Source organism: Pseudochaenichthys georgianus, chromosome 3 (assembly GCF_902827115.2).
Source record: "Pseudochaenichthys georgianus chromosome 3, fPseGeo1.2, whole genome shotgun sequence".
In the NCBI taxonomy this organism is placed as follows: Eukaryota; Metazoa; Chordata; class Actinopteri; order Perciformes; family Channichthyidae; genus Pseudochaenichthys; species Pseudochaenichthys georgianus.
The window spans coordinates 42,024,699-42,051,393 of NC_047505.1; the positions used below are offsets into that span (position 1 = coordinate 42,024,699).

The window sequence follows — 26,695 nt, forward strand, 5'->3', positions numbered from 1 at the left end:
TCATTGGCTACTTCATGTGACCTCAGTCATACAACATTTCATGCCCATTGGACAGTTTGTGTGACGTAATTCATACGCTCAACAAGATTGGTTTAGTTCCGTTTGTCCCAACCTCCCAACAGGGCCACCGTGTGGTGTGAATTTGAGCTGAATGCAACAACAACAAAGAAAGGTCATTTTTTATAATTCTTCTTATTATATCTGGACGTCTTCTCCAGATAGACTTTTGAAATACCTACTAACTTATTCGTTGTTTTCCACGATACATACACTTTAGGTCTGGATGACAAGCTCATCTTGAGCTTGAGCCAAGATAAGACTACATTTTTACATTGTAACCTAAATATTTGAGGTCCTACACTATATATATATATATAAATTCTGCACAGCTGACTGGAAACGATCTGCCAGGCATGATGAAAAAGTAAGCCTACTAAACAGTCTAGAAGTACTGTAACAGTTCACTGAAGTAAATCTGCCTCAGATCTTTTGGAAATTAAATCAGTTGGTATGGGCGGTGTAGGATTTACTGAGACTAATTTGAATGTAGATAAAGGTGGTTCAGAACACCACTATAGAGACTTTCTGGTTAAATAAAGGTAAACAGAAATAAAGAGGTATACATGTGAAGCAAGTGCCATACTGCCCTTTATTGAGTTTCAGTGACATAATACAGAAAGAATCAGAGGTTCAGATTTAGTTATGCATAACATTCATGCCTCATAAAGCAAAAAGTCATCACAGAAATGCAGAAAAGCCTTTAATCTGTTTTTTTTGTGCGGCATGAGCTTGGATTTTACCGTTAACCCATGTGCCACGTGCTTTTTCTTCATGACAGAAAACCAATCATATGCATGTTCCTGCAGTCTGGCCTAAAACAAAATGAAGTGCTAAAATCTGACAAACTGAGGGTTTTGATATTTTATGGTTTATGCAGACTTCAAACCCCTTTTCATTTATAAAACAAACATTAGAACAGACCTATTGTATGCAAAAGACAGGCACCTTAGATGCACCTTTGCAGATTACAAAAAGTGTCACCTCTGGAGAGGTTGCTACAAATATGAGCCGACTCAAGGGAATACTAACCCTCAGTAACCCATGCATAAGCCTGCGTCCATAGTCAAATGTAAGCAAAAGGGAGAAGCAACAGGTTTTTAAAAGAATAAAGGAATTAGATATAACTGTAGTTTCTCTGGTGGGGCATGATGTGAAGACAGCAAGTTCAACTGTCCATGAACATAAATTAAGAAAACATAACAAAATGTGCTTACATGTCATTTTGACATCATTTTGTCACAGAAATTGTAAAAAGATTTAGTGCAACTAGAACCCTAACATAAGGTCTAGGTGATGATCTTGGTATTGCCTCAAGTTCAAACTTCTGAAAGCCACCTTCACACACTGCATGCTCACTCATAAGAGAGACAGTTTTACAACATGTAACTGCTCCTTTTTTCTAATGATGTCAGGGTTCTTTGAAAACAATTAAACACAAGAACAACTTTGAGCATTTCTGAAAATCCTGGTTGTCAACATGATTTGACCACACTGATGCAGAGATATAAAGGGGGAGATACCATTTATTTTAAAATAATGTTCATAAAATTCAAAGTTTGTGAGGATGATATCTCTGAAATTATCACCTGCGTATAAAATAAATACTGCATGTTAAAAATCTGCCCTCGGGTGCTCAAGCAATTTCATTCCCAAAGTAATGACAATCTGCATTCATGCTGCTTAAAAAACAAGGTACAATAATGCATTTCTAGACAAAAGGCAACAAAAGCTACCGTGTTGTTCCTTTTTTCCTGAGAGCAATGTGGCCTTGACCCAGGATCATTGGTCAGGTAATGGTTCAAATGTCCTCACTGGGATTTAAGAAGCAGCATGGTCTCAGATCAGCACCCCTATTTAAGGATAGACTGTGAATAGAGGATTATAGCTGGTTCCTATCAGTTCAACCCATGGCCTCTTTGGTCAACAAGGCTCATATGAAACATTTTTACATAAACATGCAACACTTTTTCTGGTTCTTTAAACAAGCCAAACATACAAGCCAAACAAAGCACTTGTTATTCATTTAGGAAAAGTTCTTTGCATTCTCTTCTCCGTTGCTACAGAGTATCTGATGCATAGTCAGTCCTCATATTTTCACATTTTAAACAAGAACCTATGAAGCCAGCTAATCAGGTTGATAGAATAAAATGCATTGGCTGGGTATCAGTATAATGCCCTTTATAACAACTACCAGATTGTACAGAAGTCCAAATCATTAAACTATTTCTCTGGAGGACAACCGTGCATCTGAAATGGCTGACGAAGACATAAATGATGATGAAACACGTGGGTTGATGGGTCTAATGAACACATGCAGAACATGTAGTTTATGTGGCGTTCAAATGAAAGGGGTGCTTCCTCGAAAAGAAAGCTTTAAAGGCAGTTTTAAGTTATTTTTTTATCGCGTTGAATGGGTTTATTGAGTTTTAGCACACAGAAAATATTTAAGTCACTTTTTTCATTCCAAACATTTTTACCATTATTTGTTTGCTTTGACTCCAGGTCTGACAGGAAGTGTGGAGTTTCAGGTAGAAAACATGATTATCGTCACATAAAATGATGAGAAAAAGACATGAAAAAAACCCATCAGGCAAGAAAAACAATAAAGTGGGTGACCATAAAACAGAGAGGTATAAGATGCATAGCATGCGTTTGTGATGTTTATTTTTGTTGTTGCTGCTGAGAGGTTCCTTATTCCAGTGCGTCTCTCTTTAAACTCTCATTGTTTATTTCTGCTCCTCGATTTCCCGTTTGACTTCCGCTACATAATTGTGATCTTTCCCATGAGCCATCTCCATGATGGCAACAGCCTGAAAACAGAAAAGCATGAAAATCATAGAAACTACAATATTTGGAATAACTAGATTACAAATGTGTGTTGTTTGTTTCCTAAACATTCGAATCACAATTCATGGTTATTAAACAAGAAACTGACTTACCTAATATCTCTACATTTCTGCTCGCTTATTTAATGCTTTTAAATTGAATTTTAATGTTCTACCTTCACTTTGCCAAATAATAACTAATTTGTGCCCTACAGTATGACTATATATATTTAGAATTATATGGAAAAATGCGCCAAACCATTTGTTGCGATTGTTTGTTGTTTTTTTACGCTAAATGTCTGTGCATATTTTAGATTTTAGATGATATTATTACCAGTTCATAGGTTCTAAATACTTGATTGTTTTTTGGGAATATTATGAGATAAAGTCATTATTTTTTTTAAGTCATACTGTATTAAGTCATTGGGTGCCTGGGACTATCGTTATTTCATACAATAAAGTGAAATATTGTTTGACAAAAGCACAAATTAGTTGGTATGCATAATGTCCAGATGTCAGTAAACGTACCCTCTTCAAAGCTCTGATTCCTTGTTTCTTCTTCTCCAGCCCCAAATACAGACGTCCCAGTTTTAAATACATAGACGCCACGTTCAGAGAGTAGGCCGGGTAGTGAACGCTGCAGAGAGAACATTATTTATACATCAAGCCAAGCTGTGAATGCGAGATTAAACAATGTTGATCGATGTTACAATGGGTTTTGTTGTTGTACAATAAAAGTTCAGAACATATAAAACTAGTAGAGTTCAACAGTAAAATATGAAAGATATTTCAGATGTTGTGGAGTGTTGTGTAACAGAGGGAAATATGTTGAGTGTGAGTGTATTCAAACAACCCAATATAACATCTGTTGTAGAGTAAAACTGCATATTGTAAGCGGAACAGAGAACTCTTCATGGGGAGAAAGGGTAAAGTCATATTGTGCCCTTAAGAAAATAATTGTATTATTTTAAGCGGCAAAGTCCAGTTAAATCAATTAATTAAAGCAGTAAAATAGGAATAAAATACATATTTTTAGCATATTTTGCCTGGAAATGTCATAAACGCATTTCAATACTGGAGTGTTTCTACGGGGCTTTATCATCCACTTCTTTGTCTAAAGATTGTGTCGCCGTTATAACTCATTGTCACTTCTTATAAGGATCTATTGTAACTTCAATCCTGATTCCATATAGATCCCCCAAAGATGAATTCACCTGTACGGCTGAACGATCTTCTCTCCGTATCTCAACGCTCCGTCCCAGTCCTGCATGTAGAGGCAGACTCCCATGGCCTGATACATCATGTGCAGCATGTACACGTTTGTGTCTGCAAATATCGCTCCCATCTTCTCCAGGCTGAGCTCACAAATCTCCAGCAGCTCACTGGGGGGTGCCAGAGTCAAGGAGTAATGACACAAACATTGCTTAGAAGAAGAAAAGGAGGCTGGGAAAGGTTGAAAACGGACTGGAAATGTAAGAGAAATGCAGTTGTAAACCGAGGAAGAGGATATTTTTGTAGTGTTTGGCCCTCCTGAACTCCTCGATCACAATCTTGGCGTAATGGACCATGGCTTTGATTTTCTCTGGCTTTGGTGGAGAACTCAGCTTCCTGGTCTCCATTTTTGCTTTGTCCTAGAAAGAAAATAAAGGGAATGATTTGAGGATCAATTTCACGGAAACATATCATACATAAGATAATCTAAACCATTAAGGGAGTTATGCAGAATGGGAGCTACTCAAAGCTGGAAATGACAAACTAGATACGATTTTCACATTTTTCCAAAGGCAAAACTGTTGATTATTGATACCAGATACATGTTTCCACAAGTTTGGTCTAATTTCCTGCCAAAAGAATAAGATAAAGACTGGAGAACTATTGTTTTTATTTAACTGTCATAAGCCCAAACAGCTCAAAGCACGTACTCCAGAAACTTTGTATTACGTTATATTCTACAATCTGCTGCTCCTACGCAGTGGTCTCTGCCAAATGGTAATTACTATTTACCGGCTAATGGGGGCAAGACTATAGACAAAAAACTTGGGACAGATAAGGCTATCATACCTTAGACTTGGAGGTGCACTCAGTACACTGGCATGAGAAGAAGTAGGAATCTAACAACCTCTCTTTCCTGTCTTCTGTTGGATAGAGCAGGTCTATGTAGCTGTTAAAGACCTACAGAGGGAGAGGGGGAAGAAAATCTAATAATGAGAGAAATAAGCCTTTCTTGTTTCTCTACATGATTGTGAGTGTTATCAGCATTGCGGTCATTGAGAGGTATCTTTGTTGTGTGATTAGTCCATTGTCCACTTACTTCATCTCCAGGGTCTATCTCTCTGATAGCTCTGACCTCAGCCACTGTGCCTTTATAGGTCACGATGACATTAGGACTACAGCTGTGATTCATCAGTGCTACACTACAAGGAGAAGGAAAGGAGGAGAAGCACAACGGTTTAAAAAAAAAAAAAAATGAAATCAGAGAAATAATAACATTAAAGGTGGGGTAGGTAAGTTTGAGAAACCAGCTCGAGATACACTTTTTTGTTATATTCCATGGAATGCTCTTAACATCCCGATAGCAATGAATATCTGAAGTGCTTATCTCGTGCCCTCATTGGTCATGTGCGTGTTCGTGTGTGTTGGAGGAGGGGCTCTGTAAGGAAGTGGCAGATTTTTTCCGGCTGTGTATTTTCAAATTCTAGCGCATTCGAGCTGGTTTCTCCAAAATTACCTACCCCACCTTTAAGCAGATCTTTAATGTTGGGAATAAACACCTACAATAAAACAAATAAGCAAATCCAAAGCAGATGAGTCATATTAAAAAGTGAAATACACTGATTATTGGATGGGCTGTTGATGATGTGTCACATTGACTACTTACTCTGGAAAAACAGCTGATCCCAGATGGGAGAGCTCCTCATCCTCTATGGTGAAGCCATTACAGTTAACCTGGAGACAAGAAAGAAGAATAGAAATGTGAGCGAAAGAAGAAATGGAGCAAGAAAGAAAGAAGACACAAACAAACAGGTAAAATATGAATAATATATTTGAGTATGGTATTTGCATAATGGAATGTAATGCCTGCTCTACTGAGGAGGAAATCCGGTAGTGGGGATTGAATGTTGCTTTGAGAGGACAAGACAACAGGGCTGTTGGTGAAGCTTAGAGAGAAAGAGGACAGCAGCACTGACAGACAGATCAAATTAAAGAGCTAACCGCTGTAGAGAGTGTGTGTGTGTGTGTGTGTGTGTGTGTGTGTGTGTGTGTGTGTGTGTGTGTGTGTGTGTGTGTGTGTGTGTGTGTGTGTGTGTGTGTGTGTGTGTGTGTGTGTGTGATATAGATTCTAGTTTGCTTACATGTGTATCCGATAACAAGTGAATGACAACCATGTGTGAAATAGAAACCACAAGCAACACTTTCACATTTTTGACAGTCCTTACCCAAATAATGTGTGAAAAAAGCTTCTACGGTTGAAATAGTGATATATCATCAACATCCTTTTATTCTTCTTAACTTTTGTCCAAACATTTGGCCCTAATCTGAACCTGTAAAAACATGAAATGATGTGCTCTTCTGTGCAACTAGGAAGCCCTGAATGACTATATAAGTTTAAGTACAGAAAGTAAAATAGTTTATTACATATAGTATTTGAATCCCCCTTTTTCCATTATTGGTAACACTTGGGTTTAGCATGTTTTGAGTATGAGTAATGAGTGAACATGTTATCTCTTTTGTGTATGTTGCAATTATGAGTGTCCTATAATAGATTGAGAAAAGTCAACAGCAGTCAATGTGTCAGCGAAAACCTCTCCCATAACTAATCAAACAACGGTTACAAAACACACCGGAGGTCCAGGATCCTTCTAGGATCATAGAGTTTAATTATCAGTGGATTTCTAGGTGCGAACGACAAAGTGCTGTAGAATTGTACCTGTGCAAATAGTTCAGTGAGAGCCTGATCGCCAGGAATATCACTGATGTGTTTGGAGTAAAAGTGGTGCAGCGCTGCTATGTCTGCATGGTTCATCTCGTCCTTCTCACTGTCCATCTTATCTAAATCTGAAAAAAGGCAATGAACACAGACAGAGAAAGAGTAAGAGACAACAAAGACAGGCAGGATGTCGACAGAGAATAAAAACCAAAAGGTGGAGAGAAAAAGAAGGAGCTTGAACATTGGAGTCTTTTTTGGCCACCAGCTGGACATACGACTTTAGTTCTTGTAAGAGTTTAAGGCAGTCCTTCCATTTTAGAAAATTGGGACTGGTAAAAGAGAAACATAAGGGCCAACTAAACAAAAAACACTGTTAGGTGGGAGTCATACGTCAAAGAATCGACTTCAAAGTCCTGCTCATACAAAGCCCTCAACAATCAGCCCCCCCCCCACCTCACAGACCTGCTACATCACCACACCCCTTCCCGCTAGCCAACCTTCTATAGATCCCCACCCGCAACAATCACCGGACATGGGGGGACAGAGCCTTCTCCGTCGATGCCCCCTCCCTCTGGAACTCACTCCCCCCACCCATCAGAGACTGCACTGACCTCCTTCAAAAAACTCACCTCTTCAATCTGGCTTTTAATGTGTGATAGTTTTTGTATTGCTTGATTTTAAATTTAACTATATTTATTTGTTGTTCTTTTCTTTTCGCTATCTTTGTAAAGCGACTTTGAGCACCTGTAAAAGCGATAACAAAATAAATCTATTATTATTATTATACAGTGTGCTTTTCTGTTGCAGTTGCTTCACAAAAGAAGCAGTCAGTGTTAGTGGGTGTAGCATTCCACTGCTACAGTATAGGTCATGTGTCGTTGACACACACACACACACACACACACACACACACACACACACACACACACACACACACACACACACACACACACACACACACACACACACACACACACACACACACACACACACACACACACACACACACACACACACACACACACACACACACACACACACACACACACACACACACACACACACACACACACACACACACACACACACACACACACACACACACACACACACACACACACACACACACACACGCCTCTGATCTGCTTTATGTGCATGAAGGTTAATTATGGGACAATCCTCTGATGACACATTGAGTCTGCTGCAACAACAGTTTAGACTAAATGATAACAGCAAATGGAGAGGAGAAAACTGACATGAAACACAGTCCTATTAATGTGTATTTTGACAAACACTCTTTGTACCCCTCCTTCATTAACTTACTGTGTATGATTATGCTATAAATCTTGAATTGGTCAATAAATGAAACGTTGTGAAAACCAAAGTTTACATTAATAGTGACCAAAATGATCACGGATATCTGTATAAATATGGTATGATTAAAAAGTTATTTATCTTATATTTACTTATATAGTCATTTAATGCACTCGTGCACACACACAATTCCCTGCAAAATGCTGCACAGTATCTAAATCTTGGTAATGAAACATTGCTATAATGGTTCATTTTAAAGATGAAACATTTATACTAGTCGTTGGCAATTTAACCATGGTGTATGGCAAATCAGGGAACAGTTTCATCTCTTATTCAGACAGCGTTTGAGTTCCTCACCACAACTCTTGTATGTAATTATCGGCTGACAACGAATACGGAGCGAACACATACGTTATCACGAAAGAGCTTCTCAGTACAATCTGCCTCCCCAAAATGAGGGTTGAGTACCTAGCCCAAGGGCACAGTGGCAGTAGATTTTAACGGAGCATAGAGAAAATGAAATTACAGCACCCAGAACCTTGGGATTTAAATCCCAGAGCTCTGGAGCCTGTGAGTGAATAAAAAGAGACAGAACCAGGACCGGAGGCTACAGCAGAGGATATATATAGACACTGCTATAACTGAAGAGACACGGAACATGTAACTAAAAGAACACACAGATGTAACTAACATGTGCATGCTCATATACTCCCAGACAGACAGACAGACAGACCCTCTCATGTCTGGACACACACACACACACACACACACACACACACACACACACACACACACACACACACACACACACACACACACACACACACACACACACACACACACACACACACACACACACACACACACACACACACACACACACACACACACACACACACACACACACACACACACACACACACACACACACACACACACCTACTTACGGGCTTCAAACTCGCTGAGCAGTAGCAGCCTTTCAGAAGGGTCGCGCTCTGGTGTTACTCTCTGCAACATGACAGACATTTAAATGAATAATCATGAAAATAAAAACAACCTTTTTCCAGGCTTTATTATCACAAATGTTTGTTTTTTTAAAGTGCAAGAAAGCAGCATCGGCTTCAGAAACTTTGGTGTTAAATGGCACTAACATTTACTTTAAACACAGACGTCAAATATTCCAATAAGAAGGCTATGTTGACGTTGCTAAAGTATAGTTTGCTTTGTGTTACTGTTTTAACTCGCTCAGAGTGTGTTTAATGTGGTCAAAGCTGATTAACTTAAACTAATTATACACCTATAACACTACTCATGCAAAAGTATCAAAATAAACTGAGATCAGTTAAGTTGGTGCATTGTTTCTCCAGCGGCTCAGAGCTGGTTTATTGCCTAAAATAAAATCTAGCTCATGACATTTACATTATATCTGAACAGCTACTTATATTATTTGACTGGTTATCTTCTTTAACGTTCCTACTTTTAGTTTTCCATGCTCTGGTGGTGACGGGGAAATACCATATTAACTCTTCGGTTAACTGGTTCCTAACATATACTTGTTTTTCTTGTTAATGTACCTGTTTGAGGATGATTCGAGCCACCAGTCGGACAGTCTCTGATGGACACCAGTTCTCCCCATCGGCACACATCGCTACACACTCCAGCTTATGCATGGTCCAATCGCTTCTCTGCACAAATAACACACACATGGAGAACAGTTAGTAACCCTCCTTTATTACAGCAATTCATCTCATTCAACAGGACAATACTTGAGAGACAAAAGCAATAACGTGAGACAAGAAGACAGAGCAACTTAAATTAACACAATGGATGATAAATTATTTTTATTATCATCTATAAATTATTGGCCGTTGCATTTGTACAAGACAATAGAAAACTCCTTACTTTTACTGCAGTGTGCCGAGTGTGTTTTATGACATGAAACTAAAACTAGACAGAGGGCGGATGGACTGAATCGTCATAGCAACAGCAGTTTAAATGTGTGCCTGCATGGAGCTGTGGGGTCCAACGTTCAAATGTTGGTTACAAGAACAAAGAATTAAGAAGATTTTTAAGACATATTTTTTAACTAAACATTACTTATATTATTTCAGTTTCTTTAGTTAACAATCACATGAAAAATCTGCACATTGTGTTTTTCAGCCATTTTTAAATTGTGCAACATTTTGATGTAACAGAGATCGCTGTCAGTCAAAATGTCTGACAACGTTTTTTGGATGTATGTAACCGATAACCTGTTTGTGTTCAGCTCCTTCAGTTGACCATATACATTGGTACACATATTTGCAAATAGAAACAACAAGCCTGCCATGAAAATTAAAAAAGGGAAGCAGAAAGCACTCTTACCTGACACTCTACATTGCAGTAGTGGGCCTGCTTACATTTTCCACACTTAAAAAGGTCTTCTCTCCTGCAACGACATGAAGACACAACACGTTACTCCACTACAGATGTGATAAATGTGTCGGTGGAACAGTATTTCCGCAGGATATAAACGTATTCATCTACATGAAATAACACACTCCTTCAGCTGGGGAGAAGTCTTTACCTGATGCTTACAGTTGCTAACCGTGGGATTAAATATAAATGTTTTAGAAACTTGGCATATTCATTGTTAAACGGAAAGTCTTGTAGGTTTGCTTTAATCATGTGACAAAAGCAGGAATACAGGAATACACTGAAACAACAACAGCAATTCATAAGTTGCCAAAAACCTTTTATTCATAACTACTCCATAGGCATAAGACTTTCCAATTGAATTACAAGCCAATTCCATTCCAGTCAAGTCAGTTGTTTAACACAAGTGATTAAGGATTATCTCGAGACACATTCATAGAGTGTTTCTGAGTGATTATGAACAGATGTACACACATGTCTTGTCTAGGGATGCCAGCGATTATTCGATTATTCGAATATTCGCTACAGTCTCCACAATCGAATATTATTTTTCAAAAAAATTTTTTTATTATTATTTATGGTTTTTTGGGGGGGGGGGGTCGGTCGAATAATCGATTATTATTCGCCAGGGCTGCCGAATAATCGATTTTGATCATGGTCAGTTTCTGGCAACCCTAGTCTTGTCCACCACCTCCATTGGACTCTTACCCCTGGCCTTCTCCTCCTGTCTTCGGACACATGGACAACTATATTTAGCACCCTAACCTTTTACTGCTCTACAACATTTAACGGTAGCTTGAGTAGGAAGCATGTGTGAATGAAAGTGGCAGGCAGAGAGGGAGAGTTCATTTAACTCTGAAAAATCTCAAAAAGAGCTTCAATTTGCATCAGATCTCAAGAGAAAAAGTAGGCAAGTTTAAAATCGGAAACCTAAAGAGGTGCACTGCATCACAGTTTAACTTTTCACACACACACACACGTCAATACTTTCTGAAGCTTATATGTGCTGTTTCAACCACTCCACATCCTACACCGTTCCTGAATTCATGTACAACTGACACATGAGTTAAACTTTATACTTAAAAATAACAAACATAGAACATTATATAATAGACTGCAGGGTTGTCTTTCTTGCGTTGACTTTTAGGTTCATAAAAGCATGTGTAGGATTCGTAGAGATAAACAGAGAGTACTTGAAGTGTGGTGGTGAAGGCAGAAATGTGACACTACGAAGAAACGTTAGAACATGACTGAAGTGACTCTTTAAGTGAGCTAACTACCCGTTATCAGTGGTATTTTATAACTAAATACATTAACAAAATACTGTGAAACTTTGCGGTACTTGACTTGAGTGTGTCCATTTTATTTTACTTTATACTTCTACTTCACATTAATTCACAAGGATATATTGTATATTTTTCTCATAATCTTAAAACATAATGTAACTCAACCATAAATTATTGATATGTTAAGATACCTATCAGTGTAAAAAGGGAATATTATGAGCCCCACCTTCATTGACTACACTACTAGTGATAAACATAGTATTAGATAATAACAAATGTAAAAATTGTAATCCAGCAATGGAATATTTATGATTAAGAAATGTTTCATCCTGCATGATTTTACTTTAGGTACTTAATATACATTTTGAATGCAGTACTTTCAATGGTAACATAACATTCATATACTGTTACTTAAGTGACATATGTCAATATTTCTTCCTGCACTACCTGTGATTATGAGTAGCCTATTTAAGAATGTGTGCTAGCATATAAATAGACTCATTGTGACAACAGGGAAGCAGGTTTCGTTATAACCACTGTAGTACTACTAATGTTTGCATCTATTTTAGGCTCTCTTGACTGCAGTGCATTGAAGACATTCTGCAGAGTCAGTCAGGTGAGCTACTGCCTGCACTGACCCACTTAAGTCTGCAGAGGTTCACAAGCTAACCTAGCTATGCATGCCATGGAGGTTAGCCTGCGTCCATCTGAACCCTTCAGCCCCTTTCTTTGCTTTAATAAAAGAACACAATAAAACACAACACCCTGGAGCTAGCCGTTCCAGAGTTGTTTTCCCAGCTGTGTTATGGGGGTAAGGTGTTACCTGGAGAAGCAGTTCTCACAGTGTGCTTCCCTCTCATTCACCGTCAACACGTACGAGTAAGCCGGGCAGGCGAACACCAGCTCCCCCGCAGAGAAGTGCCTCACCGCCCGCAGGCCCCTGCCGCTGCCCGGGCTCAGGAACCGCTCCGTCCCCTCTATACCTTCGTTCATGTTGTTTTGTCTGTTTATTGTTCTCCTGTCAGATGCCACCGACCACCACCTGTGTCTGCTGGCTGTTCCTCTAATCAGCTTCTGCCCTGAGCCCTGGCTTCTTCTCCGGTCCTCTGGGTGTCCGGGCGGCTCTCAGCGCCCCCTGTCGGAGAGGAGACCTCACAGACGGCTACTGGTGTGCACTACTGTAGTCCACTGTTAGGTGTAGTGAACAATTTATTAGGCCTACTGATGCTCCGTCAGTGATAACATACATAGTTATTTTATCAGTAAACGTTTGATGCATATTGTTTGCTTACTGACATTAAAAAGTACCACCATTTTCTCAACACACAAAGGAGAACTTTACCCTTGAATTAATCACCACATCTGGAAAGTTTTCACTGGAAAGGAAAATAATGAATAATTGTGATCTGAAGTAACTTTAGCTGTCACACACATTTTGTGGAATAAAAGTATAAGCAAAATGGAAATGATCCATTTCAGTACAGGTTCTTCAACATTTGTTACTACACTAGTAGTACATTAGTACTTGAGTAGAGTATTCACCCCCTGTGCACTGTAAGCAAATTCATTATCATTAATTACTTGCATTGTCTGCTCTCATTCGTTTTGTTTTGTCTCTGTCATATTGTGTCCCTTTTGGTTTGATCTATATTCATTTTCTAATGTTATAAGATTCTATGTTTTAATGTTTTAACTGGTGATCGTCCGCATCAGATTGTTTTGTAAAGATTTCTGGCATTTCATGTGCTACTTTGCACTATTCTTGCCTGCTTTTAATACAAAATCTTGTTAAACTGCTTTATGTTTTTCACCGACCCTCTCCTGTGAACAGATTACAGGACCAAGAGTATAGAATAGAGGACTACAACTTGAATTACATTTCAAACATGACGTAAACAAGCATTTGTTCATATGATGCACATCTCATTATACATTTGTCACTTCATTGTGTTTTTGAAGTATTTGCCCCAGTAACACATCTGCCAGAGAAAACATCACCAATCTGCATTTTTCAGAAATGTGAGGCTTAGCAGACTTTTTACATTCATTCATCACATTTGAACTGTTTATCATGCAGTTAATGACCACAATATGTAATTTATTCATTCAAAGGTCTACCAGAATTTCTATTTCAAAGTTGACAAATGCTTTCATTCACTCAATTTAAGATCCAAATTAGAGAAACATTTGGCTGATGTAGAAAACCCTTCTTTAATTGTTGGCATTTGTTTCATAATGCATGTAAAACACTTTGTCCATCGTTGGATGATGGACGTTTTTGCAGATAGTGGTCCAGTTACACAGCTGCATTACTGAAACAGAAACTTCAATATTCTCTGAGTATGAATCGTGTTAGTGACATTTTTGCGATCATGCACCATCAACCACTGAAGAGGACCAAAATACTCGACACAGTTTTATATATAAATGCATTTATTTAAGTTAATCATTTCTCCTCATTCAAAGTTGAATTTCTGCAGAATCTATAAAACAGGGGACAGTTAGAAGCGCTGTACAGTCTGACAACAAAACTATGAACCGCGGCTGAGTACACTGTGTATATATGTACATACTGTACACACACTGATGTAGGTATATACAAAAATATACACTTTTACATGTTTCTTGCCATAACACCCACCACTGTCCTCCAATGAAGCCACACTCCTCTTAGAAAACACATCACCACCCCTGTAGTTCATTGATTACTGTTGCACCTTATATCTTTCATGGTTGATGGGAAGAGTATTTTTGTCCAAAGCCCCTCTCATGTCTGGACACACACACACACACACACACACACACACACACACACACACACACACACACACACACACACACACACACACACACACACACACACACACACACACACACACACACACACACACACACACACACACACACACACACACACACACACACACACACACACACACACACACACACACACACACACACACACACACACACACACACACACAGAAACTGGTAGCAAAAGATGGGCAGCTTAAGCAGTCCTGAGCTGGATGTCTCCGCAGGGCTTTCACTTATCAGAGTGGACTCTTCTGTAAATCCTAAAAGAGGATTTAAGGTGGGCTGAGGAAGAATCATGAAATAACTCTGCTTCCCATTTGAGGTAAAAGGCTGAGAGAACACAGAGCTCACCTTCATACCTGTTAATATCAAGCCATTAATTGTTCACCAAACACAGTATGAATAAAGTCCTACTTGCTCAGGTGGGAAAATGCTCTTGCTCACTGACTGGTGATCAGTTATACACCTCCTTTTAAAGAAATACTAAAACCACAACATTATAATTTTCTATGAATAATTCAGCCCATGTTAACACAGCTCCCATTTATTACAATTAATCAAGAAATGTCTCTGTATTTTGATTCTGCTTTCACCGTTGAGGCATTTGAGAACAACGGTGGCAATTAATTTATGTACGTACGTATCAATTTTGTGGGTGAAGTATTTTCTAATAATACATGTCTACAATATTGACAACATTCGTTCTCCTTTAGAATTTAGCTTTAAGCTAACACACAGAGTTAGTTCTGCCACAACAGATTTTTTGAAGACACATCTAAAAGACATGAAACATTTGCAACCTGTGTCCATTATAAGACCAACACCATCATCATCTTAGAGACGTACCCGCCCCAGTGTGTCCTGCAGGTCTAACTGGGACTAGGAAGAAGAATGAGATACACAACATATACCATCTGTAATTTGCATTCAGTTCTTTGCGACAGCATTTCCAATTACTTTTACCCCTTCTCATTCTTCCTCATACAGAGAAAATAGGAAGTAAAACGTTGGCACATAGTGCTAAAGATGTAAACATTGAATAATCCAATCAAAATGCGTAGAACAAACAAATAAAATAGCATTCTTTCATCTTCACAAGAATAAGACTGGTTTTACAAAGAAAAGGCTTCAAACAACATATCTGAACAGTTGTAACAGACAGCATTACCAACCTCTCTCTGGGGTTAGCAGTTAGATTCTCACGCCTGTTAAGTTTGTACTAGCTGGCCATTTTATTAGGGCTTGATTCAAACTTTAATAATCGAAACAAGCTGAAGAAAATTTGATTAAGAAAAATCTTGGAATGTCCCCGTTGGTGCATTGTGCATCAGAAGTTTAATACCTTTAGTCCCTTTTTGTATAGCTGTTATCCACAATAGAGGGCGCTATACACCATTAAAAACCTCGGCATTTTATCCTCACAACATAGGACAAGGGCCAGATGCTTTGACAATGAATAGCTCAGAGTTTTGGGTTCTTATAGTGAACATAATTTAAGACTTTTGTACGTAGTTTGAGGATTTCCACACAATTTGTAGTCAAAAGATACTAAATGTGGGGGCTACAACATATGTATCTACCCCATTACAGAATTAAAACCTGAGGCACTGTTGTAATACACATAAAGGAGATGTTAAGGAACAACTGATTATAAGATATATATTTTTTACTTTAATTTCTATTAGTTCTTCAATATTACAATTATTGATTTGCAACAATCTTCTACTTAATCTGACATTAAGGAGCGGTAAATCCACCTGCTGCTCAACACAAAAATAAATGGAAACCTTAAATCAGACTTGGGGCCATTGAGCCTGGTCACCATAGCAACAGAAAACGTTCCTCACATCTAGTCACACCTCGATCTCGCAGCACAATGCAGCGACACGTCAAGTCTAAGGATATGATTTTGAATCCAACTGCAGTCTGATCTGACCTTCACTTCGCCCCTCACTCTGTCTACAGTCGTGTGAATGTTGAAGACAAGGTAAACATCCGGTACAAGGAACAAAATGGTAGAAAACAAACAATGGGATGGAAACGGAGGATGGAAAAGAGCCAGACAACCCAGTAAACATGAGCAGCTGTTTGTCTGTTACTGTAACACAGTAAAACAAAAATCAAGAGAACAGATGTGAAAATGAGAGAGGGATACAGAGAGGATAGTTGACATTAAAACAACACTTGAGGATGCAACCTCTTTCTAGAATAAACTAGTAAATAGTTGATTATAGGCAATTTGTGTTGTACCGTATGCTTAAAGATGTTTTGAATTCATGTTGCCTTGAAGCTGCCAAGTGATGAGTCACTCTGAATTTAATCGAAACGATTTCCCCAAATTGTACCTTCATGACTCATCAGTAACTAACAGTACAGAGAATCATAGCAGCTAAGAGGAACCTGTGTTGAAGGTGAGGAGAGACTATTGTTGCAAAGATGCAAAACAGGCGTCAGGTAATGGATGAGCACACAGATGTATGAACTGTAACTGGCATCCGTAACACTATCAGGTAACAAAAGATGAAGATGTGGCACAATGCGGTTGGGGGACACCGAAATCTTGTTCCTCAGAATAAAGGAGCTCATAAATATCAATCAAAATAAAGAAAAGGTGTTCTCATCAGTACTTTGTATCAGCAGAAACTGAGCAGTCCTGCTTGTGCAATCAGATCTGATCACCTCCAGCAGAACAGAGTGGGGGGCAAACAGTAAAACCTTGTTTATTGCAGATCCAAACCTCAGAACCGATGGCTCATCTAACAGGCACAATGAAGGAAAGAAAGACATGTTGATGGAGACACTACCGACCGACTGTAAGTGTGGGAGCTGGCTGGTGATACATGCAGCTAAGAACACATGCACATTTCGTACAGTTTGACTAGTCAGGAAACCTCTATCTTTTTGCATAAAAACTGTTCTGGAGGCTGGAATAAGCAACATTTTACTTTGTCAATGTCTGCCACACATTAGTGTTTCCTTCTATTGCCGGACAAGAGCAGGCAGGTGTGTGTTGAAATCAGGTAAAAAACCCATCTCAGTTGGGAATCTGCTTGTGGTAATATTATAGATAAATGTCGGTAATACCTTTGCAGCCAAAACCAGTTGGTAAAACTGCAACATGAAATCCAGGTGGGTGTGACAGTAAACATCCCTAAATGGCAATATTAGACACAAAGAAAATGATCTGTGCAGGAAAGGAGATGTATAAATTAAGCGGCTCCACAGGGAGCAGTTAGAGAGCAGCGAGAGCTTGTGAAGAAAAACCCTTTTAATCAAAGTTCTCGTATTCCTGAAACAAAAACATCCATTCAAAATTTGGTTCCATTATTTGTGTGACAAAAGAAGAGTGTTAAGAGAGTTGTTTTTTTAAAGAGACATAATGGGGTAGACATGAAGATGCTGCGGCAGCCAGTGCGGCAGCCCAACGACAAACAGTAAATCCTGAGGGGTGGCTTCAAGAAACTTCCTGGTTTCGGTTTTGAACTTCCGGCCAAACCAAACCAGTTTCAGGCCCCGACCAAAGCAGAGAAGCTTCTCCCTTTAACACCCTTCCCCTTTCCCCAAGACCCAATCTGCAGAAGAAACTGTGTAGAAACCAAAGCAGAACACACAGCTTCTTCCGCCCACTGTGGCTCTCTTTCCTCCAATGATCCTGTGAACTAATGACAAGAGGAAAAGCTCAAGGAGTTGAGTCCATTTCCAGCCTTCATATCACTCTACGCCCAGACCTCAACATGAAGCCTCCACCTGCCTTTACAGGCTCCGGCTCGGCGTGGTGAAACAGAGAGAAAGCCCAAAGGAACAACAACATTAATTTCCCCTTCCTTTAAGAAAACGAAAAAAAGAGTTCCTGTGAAACCTCCGCGGAGAGTTACCGGCAATCAATAAAAAATATCAATAATAAAGTAATTACAAAGTAAAAACAGTTCTACCTCACCTGCATTAAAGAACGTAAAATAACAACATTTGCTTCTGGAACCATCAATGAAAAAACACTGAGGTATGTAGTTTGAATGGAAAGTCGCTCCATCGCTTTTATCCTCATAATGATCATCATTTTCACCTTTCATCAAACAAATACAGTCCGTTTCCTGTTTACTCCAGCAACGTCTACAAGCCCCTCCCCTGGTGGGTTTGTCTCTTTTGGGAGGGGTGAGGGTGGGGGAGAGGTGTATAGACTGGCTGCACCTCCGAGGAGCGAGAGGGATCCGTTTATCCATCCAGAGTCTTTTTCCATCTCTTAATCCGTGTCTCAGAGTCTGTTGGTGTCTCTATCAAACATCCAGCTCTTCCCAGGGTCCGCAGCCCCCCCTATGATTGTAGATTGAGGGTGAACTTCCACTGCTGGTTGAGGCTCGGGCTGCAGACCTCCACCGTGAGGCCCCCCATCCTGGCATTGCGGCTGTCCAGGCAGAGGTTGCTACCCACGTGACGTAGCTTCGAGTTGGACTCAATCTGCTCCCATTTCTGCTGAGACACAACAATGTTTCAATTATTTATTATGAATTAATCCTCATTTAACTAGAATATATTGAGATTCTGAATTCTTGCCAAGACTTCAGCATAAAAGGTTTCACATAAAATAAACAAACAACATGTGCATTCAGAGGTAAAAAATCCGTAACCTCGTTTTTGTATAAATCTACCTTAAAAGCATTTTCATCAAAGATATAGAAGATGAAACGGTCAAAGGGTTATTCATTTCTAAAGAGTCAACACTTTTTTCCAATATTTCCCTGGCATCATAGAAATCTCTACAGACAATCACACAAAACATTGCACATCATCCTTAAAACCGTAAGCAGCAAGGTGAGAGCTACTGATAGTTATATATGTGAGTAGAGATCATACATAGAGGCAGTTTGTGTTATAATATATGATGTATGTAAAAGTGCAATAATATGCATTCGATGTTCTTATATTACCGTGTTTACCTGTCGGCTGTCGTTCTCTCGACAGCCCTGTAGTTTGATGAGGGAGCCGGCCGTGCGCTCCACCACGGTCAGACACAGGTCCATGTGCTTCACAGACTTATCCTTGGTCAGGGCCCACTCCTTTGGATTATACAAATTAATTTAATTAAAACTATAGTTTGATACACATTCGAACACTGGAGTTAAGGATGTTCTGAGCAATTCATTTTATATTGAGCATTGGCTAATATCATGTTGATATCTGATGTTTGATCTTATAACTTTATACACAGTACACGTTGAAGTACTGCACATCAAGGTAATCAAAAAAATCAGTAAGAACGCTCAGTAAGAAACCTTTTCCAAAAAAAAAACACGTTTCTTTCAATGTTCTCTAAGTATTTAAACTTTTTTTAAATTAAAAAAGAAATAAAAAGGAACGTTGTTGCTGTGTTATGGCTAACAAACAACAACATGTCATAGTGATGGTGGAGTTAGACTTTATTTCTGTGTCTGCATGTCATCACAGGGAGATTTATGCCAAAAGAACCATCATGTTGTTTACATATCTAAAAAAAAGAGTGGCAGTTCATTATGAGAACATTTGAGACTGTACAATTTAATTTGATGTCAAGTGGCAATTTTTGCAAAATGATGTTAGTAAACCAGACCTGAGAAGCCAATGGGTATGAAAACTGTTTACCCAGTAAGACCACCACACATGCTTCCGGATGCATGTTGGCATTACATCGTCATGGGACGCTGTATGCATCAGACAAGTGTGCAAAGTAGTGACAGTTTTCTTAATTGACTAAATGCAATGAGGTAGAGTGTGAGTTAAACAAGTGCATCTTGTGCAGGGTTACTGAAAGACCAACATTGAATCTGGTAAAATACCATAGCGCCTCTTCTTTCACCACCAGTGTCACCAGCTACCACCGTGGGGCTTTAAAACAAAGAAACTGACATGCTGACCTGTGTGTGTCGTCGTAGTAACGCTACCTGGTTTCCTCCGGCGTTGTGGCATTCGTAGACGCCCACCACGCCGTCAGCAAAATGGCCCAGAGTGTCCAGACAGTTTCCTCCCTGCTGCAGCGCTCCGAACGCGATGTCCTGGTGGTCCGGGACACTGAACACACACAGACACCGTGTTGTTAAATATTTCCCCTCATCATGTTTGTATCAAATCTAAGACATTAAGTAGGGTGTGAATCGTTCGGTTTCTCACGATTTAATTCGATTCTTGGGGTCACGATTGGATTCAAAACGATTCTGCACTCTGTACATAGGGTTGCTAATTTCATCTACTCCAGTCCGCTGTGCTCTAATAAAGGGCGGTGGGCAAATGATAACATGGAGGCAGAATAAAGTGTGTAAAGGATTATGTTTTTAATACTTAAAAAGATATTTAAACTGAGTGCAGTATAAACAACACAGCAAACCTGAAACAAAGAGGTACCATTTCGTTAAGGTACACTTCTTACTAGAATGTTTTTTACTGACTTCAAGAAAAAAAAGGTTTCTGCTAAAAATATATATAAATGATGCCTGTTAAATTAAAACAACTCATTGGCTTAGGCTAGCTGCCCTTTTGGGGCCAATTTAGAAAATGAATTGTATACAAAACAACAGTTTTAGTCACACTGGCATGATAAGTTTCCTTAAAATTGTTATTTTGTGGGTTTTTTTAACCAATCACACAGTTCTATTTGAGAAAACTTCGCTTTGGTGTGTACAGTAGGATCACTATCAAAATCCTAGAAGATAGGAATCTCTATTCTTCCATGATTTTATTTTTTTCACCCACCCCAAATATTAAGGATTTATTATATAAAAGTAAATAGTGTAAACTAACACTAAAGATAAGAAAAGCAGTTTGAGTTAAATAAGGTGAGCAATATTATTCTAAAGTATAGGATAATATAACCTTGTTGCATCTGAAATTATTCAAATTTAGATCTGTGATATTTATACATAATTAATATCATTCCTGAGAGTGACAAATTGCAAACCTGACAAAATGTAATAATGGGCCCGAGTCATAATTGCTAGTCCGAGTTAGTCATTAGTGTCATCACAGATTCTGGAGAGCTTTATTCAAGTATGAAACCTTAGCTGGCAGCACAGAGGAGATCACAGTCATACCGATACTGCTGGCAGAGCTGCGGTTTCTTACCAACTGAGTTCTTGTCATACTGAAACTGCCACTCAGAAGTTTTGTTAAATATCATTAAGTTCTTATTACGTAATATTATATCTATACCCCCATCATATTTCATCGAAAAAAGCTCCAATTCTCTTACCGTAGTTCCGGGTAGACATTGTCCAGGTACCATTTAAATGGTTTGCATCCTAATCTCTTCTTCATCTCCATACGACTCTGGATACTGAGAGAGAGAGAGAGAGAGAGAGAGAGAGAGAGAGTAAAAAAGAGAGGAGAAGAGACGGTGAGAGAATTAGAGGTTTGATCTAACTGTCTCTCAAAACATTTATTAAATCTAAGACACTCTGTGAAGGCAGATAACAGAGGCATCCGGCACAGAAAATAACTGCTTACAGCTGCTCTGTATGGATGTGAGAGTACTTATTGTTGTGGTGCACAGAACAAAAGTCAGCTAGTTTACAGATAAAGTGAAATAAAGTAGCAGAAAATACCATAAAATTGATGAATTCAAAAATACAGTTGCATGACATAAAACCTCTATAACAAGCCTGTTTGATATATAAATAAATCCATATTTCATGGGTCCTTGCTCCTTTTTACAAATGCATTGTGCGACCATCGTTACTGCATGTCAAATAATAAAGCAGTCTTTTGACTTTTTGCCCTCTTTAACCCACATTAACTTTCTGTCATATATTTTACAGCTGACATACTGCTGATTGGCAATCCAATTAATCTGCCCATCACATGGCTGCCTTTGTAATTGCACGATCTGTAGGGCTCGCTCTTCGTGGTACTTACTTTCCATAGGGGACGTTTCTCGCTGAGGGGACGGCAGCGTAGTAAAAGTTTTTATACTCATCCATCCACACCTCTGCTGCTCTCCTCGTGTTCCTGAGAGAGACGACAGGCAAGAAAATGAGGGACGGATGACGGACAAGGAGAAAATGGGGAGAGGTGTGACGGGAGACAAAAAAACGAGAGCAAGGAAAATAAGGTTGGAGGAGGAAATAAAAACAGAGAGTGATAGAAAAAGAACATCAGACAGAGGATTGAAGAAAAGGGGCAGATAGATTTAGTGAGTGTGTGTGGTCTAGCAGCAAAGTGTTGACAAGTTTTCAAACGACAATTGGTCAGATTTCCATTGTCTGTTCATAATAAAACCCAGTTCTGTCGGACCATGTGTCAGCAGGAGTCAGAATAAAACTCAACTTGATCATATTCTTTCTAAAACTGTGGTTTAAAGATTCCCTAGGTTTCCCCTCAGATAAAAGTGAGACAGCTCTGGATGTCTTTGATAGTGAGAGTAGTTGATACTGAAGAAAAACATGACTCACAGAGAAGTTGGGGAGTTATAAGGAGCATCGGTTTTCTAAGCAGATTTATGGTTTAATTTGTTGCCCTAAAAATACTGAATATAAGAATATGTCATAATATAAATCATGCATGTGCTCATTGTTGAAAAGAGAGATAGTTAAATAAACCAGACTGCAAGAATAAAGTTACATTGAGGCAAGTAAACACTCGTATACAAATATGCATCCAATGAAGTAGGATTACCGAGTTGGCAAAACTCAGTGGCGAACCGTGTCTATCACAACTGGACCTTCTATAGACACCATCCATGGTAGGTAGGCACACACCACACAAACATACACACACACACACACACACACACACACACACACACACACACACACACACACACACACACACACACACACACACACACACACACACACACACACACACACACACACACACACACACACACACACACACACACACACACACACACACACACACACACACACACACACCACACACACACACACACACACACACACACACACACACACACACACACACACACACACACACACACACACACACACACACACACACACACACACACACACACACACACACACACCGTCTTTTCACTGAATTGTCGTCTTGAAAAGGGTACTCACAACAATTCCGCAACAACTTCATCTTCACCTGTTGCACTTGCCATTTCAAAGTTAAAAACAATAAAACGGCATGAATTTCTTCGTCGCATTCATTCTAGATCCTCTGTCTCGAGCCAGTTAACTAGCGGGCCTTCTAGAGCAGGGGTTCCCAAACTTTGCCATGCCAAGGACCCCCATAGAGCATTATCCTCTGGCGGGGACCCCCCTGTTGCAATTTTTTTTTTCAATGATGTGTACAAGTGCCTTGCGATGGAGCATGCATGCGTTGCCACTACATTTGGGGCCTTCTGCATGATCAAAGCTGTCACTCCGCTTTTTTTGCCTGTCATAGCCCCACTGCCCCATCTGAACACACACCCACACAACGAGACCAGTCAAGTCAATTTGAGATGATGTACTCATCTAAAACTTGGAAAATGTCTCTTCATGTGGTCCTACCTTCCAGTGCTTTGCAAAATAATATTTCCTCAACAAAGTTGTCTTTTTAAATAAATCTGATTCTGCGACATATGCTACATCAGTGCTCTCATCCAAACATTCACTAGCTCTCACTTGCTCCAAAAGCTGAGCAGATTTTCACTCTCAGTAGCGGCAGATCGATTCTGATTGGCCTGAAGGGCGGTCGTGTGATTTAAAAAATATTAAAAGATTGGCATCAAAGGACACATAGATTGATAGATATGCAGTTATTAATAACATCTACATTTAAAAAAAAAAACACTGTTCTAGAGTACCCTGGAACCGAGGGAAACTCTGAAAGAATACGCCCATTGGCTATAAATCAATATATGATTGGTTGATCAAACTGTCAGTCCAAACGTATGCTCTCATTCAGTGCAACGGCCAGGGCATTCGATCAAGGATGTAGAATACCTTGGTTGAAGGGTATTCTACCCAGAGACCCAGAACAAGATCTGATTGGTTGCTTTCTTTTCTAACACAAAACCACTGAAATGCGTAGTGCATGGTCCGGGAAGGACAAACAAATCAACGTAACACTGTAATATTACAGATCAACAACACAGATACCATTCTCATTTATTCATTTTATATACATTTTATTTATATAATTAAGGGCCTGACGGCTCGCCACTGGCAACACTGAGCCAAAACCAGAACAGCTCTTCAGTCCGTGTGCCTCATTTAGAAAAGGATATTCACTCAGCACTGTGAACACACTGTTGGTTTAACTGAGCTGTTTAAAATTCATTGGAGCTGAAACAATTATTTTCTTAATCTATTGATTGGCAGTATATTTAATTAAAAACTAATGGGTAAATGCCCCAATATACAATTTTTTCTTCCAGCTTCTTAATGCTTAAGGTTTAATACTTTTCTATCTTTAGTGACAGTAAACTGAACATCTCTTGTCGTACAAAACAAGCTATCCAAAGACGTCCCCTTTGGTTTAAGTACATTGTCAACGTTAATTCAACAAAGTTATGGTCAGATTAATGCATGTGGAAGATAATTGTTAGTTACAGGCCTTAACTTCAAAACAGTGCATCATGAGACAGGCCCTAACTGAGAGTCAAAATACATTTGATGAAGATGTGACAAGACTGAAAACAGGTCCTATAATTCATCAAATAAAGACACATCCTGTACCAGACACATACACACCTTGTACTTGTGAAACTTTAAAGTGGCATTGTGGTGACACCAGTTAAGGGAAAGCTTCCTTCATTGCTTTCGTCTGTAAGACTGGATTAACAACTGTGTATTCGACAGGAAATGTGTCTCATATATCTCTTTGAAACAGAGAAGAAGAGTTTTCTCTTTTTTCTAAAAGCCACATTCTTCCTGTAGCAGTCAGGCTGTGTAGACCCACCACGGCCCCCTCGTACACCACCACACAATACGGACTGTTGACATATTGTGCAATATACAGTAAACCCCCGTTTGTGATTGTACGGTTCTATTATGACTATGTAAAACACATCTTGTCGCAATACTTTAATATGCTATTTATCTCAATTAGTTTAAGTTAAATTGCTCCTAAAAATCAGTTTTAGCCATGGTTGCCTACTTATTTTTGACTTATTTCTCTCTATTTTAATGCTAATGTCTGCCTTTCTTACATTTGTTGTATTATTGCACTTTTTTTTACCTGCTATGCCACTTTTGCTGTAACACTGTACATTTCCCCGCTGTGGATCTGAAGATCAGGGAATTAGATTTCAGATGGTGGAGGTGAAATCACAAATTGTTTTAGTATTTTTTTCCGTTACAATTTAGAACAAGCATCTTAGCTTTCCTTATGCAGAAATCTGTGTATTCATCCTGATCAACATGCAGCCCAGGAACATAGTTTGGACAGAGGACTCTTAGGGAACTCTATGCGGCGTCAAGACTGTCTTTCCTTTTCATGATTGTACACTTAGATATTGTAGTTTAGATAGAAATGCTGCTCCCAGAACAATTATAAACCCATCTGAGCAGGCGCTGTCTCGAGGCTCCCCAGGGAGGGTGTCTGGGGCATTATTCCAAATTGAAGGGCAAGACGCTGAACTGAAGCTGCCTCAGTACAGTGAAGCTGCTCTGCATTGTTGAGGCTGATACAAGAGAACACCACTGCACCCAGCAATAAATAATTTATAATTTTGAAAGTTTAGAAAAGGTTATGCAACTACTTTGAGAAATGTGGAGTTGAGGTCCACAGAAAGCCTCTGGGCTGAGATGGCAGAGACAGCTTGTTATAGTCAGCTCTGAAACTGTTGAGTTCCTTCAGATCCACTGCAGTCTTCACTTTCTATTTCATCCAGCTCCACATCCATTCACAATTTATAAGGACTACCCCAGTTTTATACCATTACTACGAGGTCAGTGCTTTTCACTTGAGCACGGTTTGATTCTCTTCTATAGAGCATTCCTGATGGTCATGCCGTCAGAAAACATTTAGTCATTTTCATCTGTGACAAATATCACTTCATCAGTATCTTAGACTTAAAAAGGGAACATTCTGCATGCTCAATTTTGGCGAAAAAGACAGGCAGACAG

At 39.2% G+C, this 26,695-nt stretch overlaps 2 protein-coding genes across 7 annotated transcripts in view; both read right to left on the minus strand.

The window, feature by feature from the left end:
* Positions 1-624: 624 nt before the first annotated feature.
* Positions 625-12,951, minus strand: smyd2a (SET and MYND domain containing 2a). The gene is made up of 12 exons (XM_034075419.2): positions 12,652-12,951; positions 10,492-10,555; positions 9,702-9,812; positions 9,075-9,135; positions 6,814-6,941; positions 5,764-5,831; positions 5,197-5,299; positions 4,947-5,057; positions 4,396-4,516; positions 4,100-4,274; positions 3,414-3,522; positions 625-2,870 (listed from the first exon to the last, which is right to left on the minus strand). Exons 1-12 carry the CDS (start codon positions 12,819-12,821, stop codon positions 2,787-2,789), a joined length of 1,305 nt encoding a protein of 434 aa, XP_033931310.1. The 5' UTR covers positions 12,822-12,951; the 3' UTR covers positions 625-2,786.
* A 2,217-nt stretch (positions 12,952-15,168) lies between these two features.
* galnt2 (UDP-N-acetyl-alpha-D-galactosamine:polypeptide N-acetylgalactosaminyltransferase 2) overlaps positions 15,169-26,695 on the minus strand; it is a 63,674-nt gene continuing 52,147 nt past the window's right edge. The window contains exons 12-16 of one of the 6 annotated variants that reach the window (XM_034075431.2): positions 22,524-22,616; positions 21,862-21,945; positions 20,534-20,687; positions 19,571-19,699; positions 15,169-19,115 (exon numbers count right to left, since the gene is read on the minus strand). In XM_034075431.2, the coding sequence (XP_033931322.1) occupies positions 18,957-19,115; positions 19,571-19,699; positions 20,534-20,687; positions 21,862-21,945; positions 22,524-22,616 (619 nt within the window). In that variant the 3' untranslated portion in view covers positions 15,169-18,956. The remainder of the gene's footprint in view (positions 19,116-19,570; positions 19,700-20,533; positions 20,688-21,861; positions 21,946-22,523; positions 22,617-26,695) is intronic. The other 5 variants (XM_034075449.2, XM_034075440.2, XM_034075458.2 and 2 more) reach the window with 5 other exon arrangements.